This window comes from Scomber scombrus, chromosome 4, assembly GCF_963691925.1.
Source record: "Scomber scombrus chromosome 4, fScoSco1.1, whole genome shotgun sequence".
In the NCBI taxonomy this organism is placed as follows: Eukaryota; Metazoa; Chordata; class Actinopteri; order Scombriformes; family Scombridae; genus Scomber; species Scomber scombrus.
The window spans coordinates 4,657,000-4,664,411 of NC_084973.1; the positions used below are offsets into that span (position 1 = coordinate 4,657,000).

Below are 7,412 nucleotides of genomic sequence, written 5' to 3' on the forward strand. Positions count from 1 at the left end.
ATGGCAGGTTAGTACACTGTTTATTGCACTGTAAGAACACAAAGGTATCAACAATTATGGGATTTTTATTGTATAACGTATTTCCTCTAAGCTCTTAAAGCTCATCAATTTATAATGTCTTTTTATCTACAGATGCAAGCTTTAAGAAGGAGTTCCTAGAAACCCACAATGCCTACAGGGCACAACACAGCACAAAGCCATTGACCTATAATGGCGAGCTGAATGCTGCAGCTCAGAAGTGGGCAGATCACCTGCTTAGCATCAGCTCCCTGGGGCACAGTGACACAAAAGATGGAGAAAATGTCTATAATATGTGGAGCTCTACACCCCTTAACCTGACAGGTGGATGATACACACAACCTGACGGTTTTCCATCCTTTCATCAATTTATTCTTCTATCAAATCTAATCACATTCATTCCAAGTTGATGGCTGGTTGATTTATTTGTTCACCTGCTAGCCTTTTTAAAATTACAATACTTAAAGTGAGATAAGTGATTGTTGCAAGAATAACATAAATATTCTTCTTTTAAAACTGAAAAGTTGAATAAGCAATAAAACACACACTTTTGTACACTGAGAGCTTTTGCAGCCTAACTGGTTCTGCTATAACCAGTAGTTTATGGTGGCTAAAGTTTGCAAACTCATATTGTTTGTGTTCATAATTTGATATTAATGCCTATTTTCATTCGTCATGTTTAAGGGAAAGAAGCTGTGGATTCATGGTACAGTGAGATCAAGGATTACAACTGGGGCAGCCCTGGATTCAATGGCAATACTGGTAAGAAAAAAGAAAAAGAAAAAAAACCTGATGGGTTCCATACACATGCCATAAATATAGATAGATTAAAATATGTGATTGAAATATTTAGTTAGTAAAAATGTATGGCTCCATATTTCTATTTATAAAGTGAAGGTACAAGTGTGTTGCTCTGCACTAATTTGTTGATGACAAATTAGAATAAAAGGTTGGTTTTATGAATTTCAAAAGTAGTAACAATATTATGATGGGATTTTTTCCAATAAATCTGACACATAGACACAACTCCAAATGACTTTAAAGGACTAGTGTGTAAAATTTAGTGGCATCTAGTGGTGATGCTGCAGATTACAACCAACTGAATACACCTCCCTTCACCCTTTCCTTTCAGGTGTGTATAAGAACCTACAGTGGCAGTGAAATTTGCAAAAAACTATGTAGTCATAAAGGACTCATTCTATGATAATGACAGAACAAATCTTATCTTCAGGTGATATACACTGATTAAAATATACTTATGATATATTATATTCCACTTCTGCCAACTTCAGTAGATGCCATACAATTCTACACACTGCACCTTTAAAAGAAAACACGTTTTTTTAGAAACACAGTACCACACTTTGATAACACTGTATTGCTGTGTTTCTTCCTGCAGGTCATTTTACTCAGGTGGTGTGGGCAGAAAGCACTGAACTGGGTGTGGGTCTGGCCACTGATGGCAATAAGGTCTTTGTGGTCGGGCAGTACCGTCCAGCTGGTAACATGAACATGCCGGGATACTTTGAGAAAAACGTCCAAACAAAAGGTAACATATTAGATACAAGGAACCAAGTTTTACATAATTTATTGTCTGCACAGCAGAATAAATACATAAATTCAGCTGCTATTTTAATGTATTTTATTCTTATCTAGTGCAGGTTTCATGATGGCACCTCTTACCTGTATTTACTGTCATTTTTTTCCAGCATAGAAGCCGAGCAATTTCCACCTGGCAGAGAAGTCGATGGAGCAGACAACACCACTAGTGAGAAGACTGGAGCAAGCCCAAAGAAAACCTGCACACTATTGTAGAAAACATAGACCATCCCTGCAACCCCCATACACTATTACCAACTAACCCATTACCAAATACTCCATGTTGTAAAAGAAAAACATCAAATAAAATACTTACTACATCTTGAGTTGTCCTGATTCAGAATGATTGTAATTAACTGAGGTGCCACGTAGAGCTTGTACATCATTGTGGCACTGATTTTTGCAGTTTCTGTTTCTAAATATGTAAGAAAAAAGTTGTGTTAATATTTGTGCACTATAGCCAGGCAAAATAGTAGTAAGATAAGTAAAAATGGATGATTTCATACTTCAAATACTGTAAAACACAGGGGCAAACATTTTTTAAACAAGTGTAAAATCTGCAGTTGCAGCTAATGTACTGTAGCATCTACATTACCATATATCAGTAATATACTGTATGAATCCACATTCGCTGATTATGTAAGAATAATTCCAAAATGTACCACCAGGCGGCAGCATAACACACCAGAACCTGCCTCCTCAACATAGTGCATTTTAAAACACACAACATGCACAAAAAAACAGCTATCTATGAGCTTACACAGATTCACTATAAAAGCAAGCTTATAGTTAGTTTTTATTCAGTGTTAATTTACCTTTGATGTCTAGAATTTGGTGTGGTTTGAAACTACTTAATTAAAAAGAAATGTGGAAATACACTGCTCAAAAAATTAAGGGAACACTTAAATCACACACTGAGGCCTTGATTCAAAATCACACCGAAAATCAAAGTAGAAAACTGAAATCAGAGCTGATCAAGCTTGTGTGAATTTCATCATGGCAACTCATAATGTGACTCTCTTCTGTGTGTGTGGCCCCGACATGCCTGTATATGCACTCCTGACATCGTCTTGGCAGATGGTTTCCCAGGGGATCTCCTCCCAAACCTGACCATCAGTGAGCTACTGGACAGTCGGATTCACCTATACATACCATCCCATAGATGTTCAATTGGATTTGGGTGAGGGGAATGTGACGTCCAGTCAATGGCATCAATGCCTTCGTCATCCAGGAACTGCCTACACACACTGGCCACATGAGGCCGGGCATTGTCCTGCACCAGGAGGAACACAGGGCCCACTGCACCAGGAGGAACCCAGGGACCACTGCACCAGTGTAAGGTCTGACAATCCCTCTGAGGATTGCATCCCGGTACCTAACAGCAGTCAGGTTACTGTTGGCAATGACATGGAGGTCTGTGCGACATGGAGGTCTGTGTGGTCTGTGCAACCCTCCAAGGATATGCCTCACTGACCCACCGTCAAACCGGTCCTGCTGGATGATGTTACAGGCAGCATAACGTTCACCACAGCATCTCCACACTCTTTCACACCTGTCACATGTGCTCAGTGTGAACCTGCTGTCATCTATGAGGAGAACGGGGCTCCCATGGCAAACCTGACAATTCTGGTGTTCTCTGTCAAATGCCAATCGAGCTGCACGGTGCTGGGTTGTGAGCACAGGTCTCACTAGAGGACGTCAGGCCCTCATGCCACCCTCATGGAGTCTGTTTCTGACTCTGTTTGGATAGTAGCCTGCAGTGCTCCTCCTGTTCCTCCTCACACAAAGGAACAGATACCTGTCCTGCTGCTGGGTTGATGCCCTTCTATAGCCCTGCCTAGCTCTCATCATATAACCGCTGGTCACCTTGTTAGGTTTCTGAGGAATCCGTGATAACAGAGGCAAATATGATTTGCATTTGCAGAATGTGGGAAGATCCTGCAAACAACACTTTGAGTTATCTCAAAAAGGATAGGAGGCTGAAATAATTTAAAGGCAAGGGCTGGGTGTCTGTCTCCTCCTTCTTATGAAAATGAGGAGGGAGCTTCAGGTCCAAAACAATACCAGCTCTCAGACAGCTAAAGGAACTGTGTCTTTGCACGTCATTCAGACAGACTTCAGGAAAACACTCTGAACCAGGTAAGTGCTGCACCTTACTGTAGTCACAGGAGGGTATTTGTCTTTACTTATTGATAATAATAATAATAATAATTTCAGCAATCTCAAAGTGCTACAGAGCAAGTTAACTTCAACAGCTGATAACTGTATTATAGATGTGACTCAGGAAGGGTTATCATACAAAAATATTATCTACAGACATGGATGTTTTCAAAAATTATAAGTAACCTTTGCCACCTTGAGTGGTACCGACATCTGGTCTGGCCCATGGACTATTTGTGAGAAAGCTCCAACAATGATGTTCTCAACATTCAGTGAGTGAGTGACATTTCACAGTAGAGTTGTGGAAGGAGCAATTCATCCTGGTACTGTGATTAGTGCAATATTTGCTAGATTTGTGGTAAACATAAACATGCATTATAGGGGCCTATAGGAGTACAGTTTTTTATAGCAAGCTAATGAGAAAGAGGTGCTTTTGAAGTCTTCTGTTTGCCTGCATTTAATTTCAGTGTCAGTTTGTTAAAACCACAACATGCCTCTGCCTGTGTTTACATGTTTTCTTTGTATAAAGGTATGTCTGTCTTATTAATCTGTTAAAAGATACTCAGAGGGCGGTGACCCAGGCTGAACAATACACAATAAACCTGGTTATTATCTGTCATATTAGAACAGTCATATGTACAAATCCAAAACAATTACAAAGAAACCAGAAATACAAGTACTTATTATCACCTGCTTGATTTCATTTCCAAGTGTAAAAACAATATTTTAGTCTGCACCTGGATATTCCTTCTTATGTTAATGGGGAATCTGCATTTGTAGAATGTGGGAATATCCTGCAAAAAACCTGCGCTCAATGAGTTATTTCAGAAAAGTGGCCGAGTAACATAATTACAGGCAAGGGCTGGGTGTCTGTCTCCTCCTTCCTATGAAAATGAGGAGGGAGCTTCAGGCCCAAATAAATACCAGCTCTCAGACAGCTAAAGGAACTGTATCTTTGCAGGTCATTCAGGCAGACTTCAGGAAAATACTCTGAACCAGGTAAGTGCTGCACCTTACTTTAGTCACAGGAGGGTATTTGTCTTTACTGCAGGTGAATAGAATAAAAAGGAATGTGGTTTAGACCTGCTCTATATGTAAAGTGCGTTGAGATGACTTCTGATGTGATTTGTCTCTATATAAATAAGGATTGATTGATTGATTGTGTTTTTGTTGATTCTTTTCAACTGTATTCTTATTTCATTTCAGCCTTCATAACCACAAGAACAGCAAACACAATGGCAGGTTAGTACACTGTTTATTGCACTGTAAGAACACAAAGGTATCATCATTTCGGTGAACATACTTCCTCATCATCAATTTATAATGTATTTTTTTCTACAGATGCAAGCTTTAAGAAGGAGTTCCTAGAAACCCACAATGCCTACAGGGCACAGCATGGCGCAAAGCCGTTGACCTATAATGACGGGCTGAATGCTGCAGCTCAGAAGTGGGCAGATCACCTGCTTAGCATCAGCTCCATGGGGCACAGTGACACCAAAGATGGAGAAAATGTCTATAATATGTGGAGCTCTGCACCCCTTAACCTGACAGGTGGATGATACACACAACCTGACGGTTTTCCATCCTTTCATCAATTTATTCTTCTATCAAATCTAATCACATTCATTCCAAGTTGATCGCTGGTTGGTTCATTTGTTCACCTGCTAGCCTTTTCAAAATTACAATACTTAAAGTGAGAATAAGTGACTGTTGCAAAAATAATATAAATATTCTTCTTTTAAAAATGAAAAGTTGAATAAACAATAAAACACACACTTTTGAATGTCAGTACACTTTCAGGGGGTTTTACAGCCTAGCTTGTTCTGCTATAACCAGAAATTTATGGTGGCTAAAGTTTGCAAACTCATATTGTTTGTGTTCATAATTTGATATTAATGCCTATTTTCCACTCTGTCATGTTTAAGGGAAAGAAGCTGTGGATTCATGGTACAGTGAGATCAAGGATTACAACTGGGGCAGCCCTGGATTCAATGGCAATACTGGTAAAAATAAATAAATAAATAAAAAAACTCAACTGATGAGTTCCATGCACATGCCATAAATATAGATAGATTAAAATTTGTGATTGAAATATGTAGTTAGTAAACATGTATCGCTTCATATTTCTATTTATAAAGTGAAGGTACTAGTGTGTTGCTCTGCACTAATTTGTTGATGACAAATTAGAATAAAAGGTTAGTTTTATGGATTTCAAAAGTAGTTGTACAATATCATGATGGGATTTTTTTTCCAATAGATCTGACACATAGACACAACTCCAAATGCCTTTAAATGACTAGTGTGTAAAATTTAGTGGCATCTAGTGGTGATGCTGCAGATTACAACCAACTGAATACACCTCCCTTCACCCTTTCCTTTCAGGTGTGTATAAGAACCTACAGTGGCAGTGAAATTTGCAAAAAAAACTATGTAGTTATAAAGGACTCATTCTATGATAATGACAGAAAAAATCTTATTTTCAGGTGATATACACTGATTAAAATATACTTATGATATATTATATTCCGTTTCTGCCAACTCTGTTTCAATAGATGCCATACAATTCTACACACTGCACCTTTAAAAGAAAATATAATGTGTTTAATGTTTTTTTAGAAACACAGCACCACACTTTGATAACACTGTATTGCTGTGTTTCTTCCTGCAGGTCATTTTACTCAGGTGGTGTGGGCAGAAAGCACTGAACTGGGTGTGGGTCTGGCCACTGATGGCAATAAGGTCTTTGTGGTCGGGCAGTACCGTCCAGCTGGTAACATGAACATGCCGGGATACTTTGCGAAAAACGTCCAAACAAAAGGTAACATATTAGATACAAGGAACCAAGTTTTACATAATTTATTGTCTGCACAGCAGAATAAATACGTAACAACCCAAGCAACTTTGTATGTGTGCAACTCCTAAGAGAAAACAAGAAACATCAGTTTTAAAACTGTTTAAGATGCATCAATACCAGTAGTTTTGAAATACTTCATTACTTCCATTTGATGACATTTTATACTATAAGTATACATAACTTTTATTTGACAGCTTGTAGTTGCTAGTTACTTTTAATATGAAGGTTTTACATACAGTACATAATATGATATATGCTTATATATATATATTTAAAAAATCTATTCATAAACATCTAAATACAAAATGAAACTATTCAACTGAGCTGCACTGTGACAAAATTAAAATGTTCTTTACAGTTACATATTAGTAGCACAGCAACTCAGTCTTAATTCTGCTGAGAGAGAGCTGTGCTCAGGGCTCCAGCGCAATGGCCAATGAGATAACTGGGACCACTGACCAAATGAGTATCTTCATCACTCAGTGAGTCAGTGACAGACATTCATTCCAAAATGTTTTGGATCCAAATTTTGAATACACCTGACTTTATACATACAGTGACTTTTCTATCATGCAGTCAATTTCAGTCAGCTTCTATTTCTATGTAATGTATTCTTATCTAGTGCAGGTTTCATGCTGGCACCTTTTACCTGTATTTACTGTCATTTTTTCCCGGCATAGACGCCAAGCAATTTCCACCTGGCAGAGAAGTTGATGGAGCAGACAACACCGCCAGTGAGAAGACTGGAGCAAGCCCAATGAAAACCTGCACGCTATTGTAG

The 7,412-nt window shown here is 38.5% G+C and overlaps 1 protein-coding gene across 1 annotated transcript; it reads left to right on the forward strand.

Annotated features, from left to right (window-relative positions):
* On the forward strand, positions 1-7,412 carry LOC133978798 (uncharacterized). Its single transcript, XM_062417124.1, has 13 exons — positions 1-7; positions 133-342; positions 703-780; positions 1,418-1,567; positions 2,695-2,748; positions 2,849-3,030; positions 3,187-3,299; positions 3,728-3,756; positions 4,984-5,019; positions 5,119-5,328; positions 5,703-5,780; positions 6,446-6,595; positions 7,312-7,412. The coding sequence occupies exons 1-13, from the start codon at positions 1-3 to the stop codon at positions 7,410-7,412; spliced, it is 1,398 nt and encodes a 465-aa protein (XP_062273108.1).

What these genes read in the sequence shown, in the direction of transcription:
- LOC133978798 (XM_062417124.1), top strand. An exon ending in AACAGCAAACACAATGGCAG is followed by an intron (nt 5,020 to 5,118) that starts GTTAGTACACTG and finishes TTTTTTCTACAG; the next exon opens with ATGCAAGCTTTAAGAAGGAG. An exon ending in GAAAAACGTCCAAACAAAAG is followed by an intron (nt 6,596 to 7,311) that starts GTAACATATTAG and finishes TTCCCGGCATAG; the next exon opens with ACGCCAAGCAATTTCCACCT.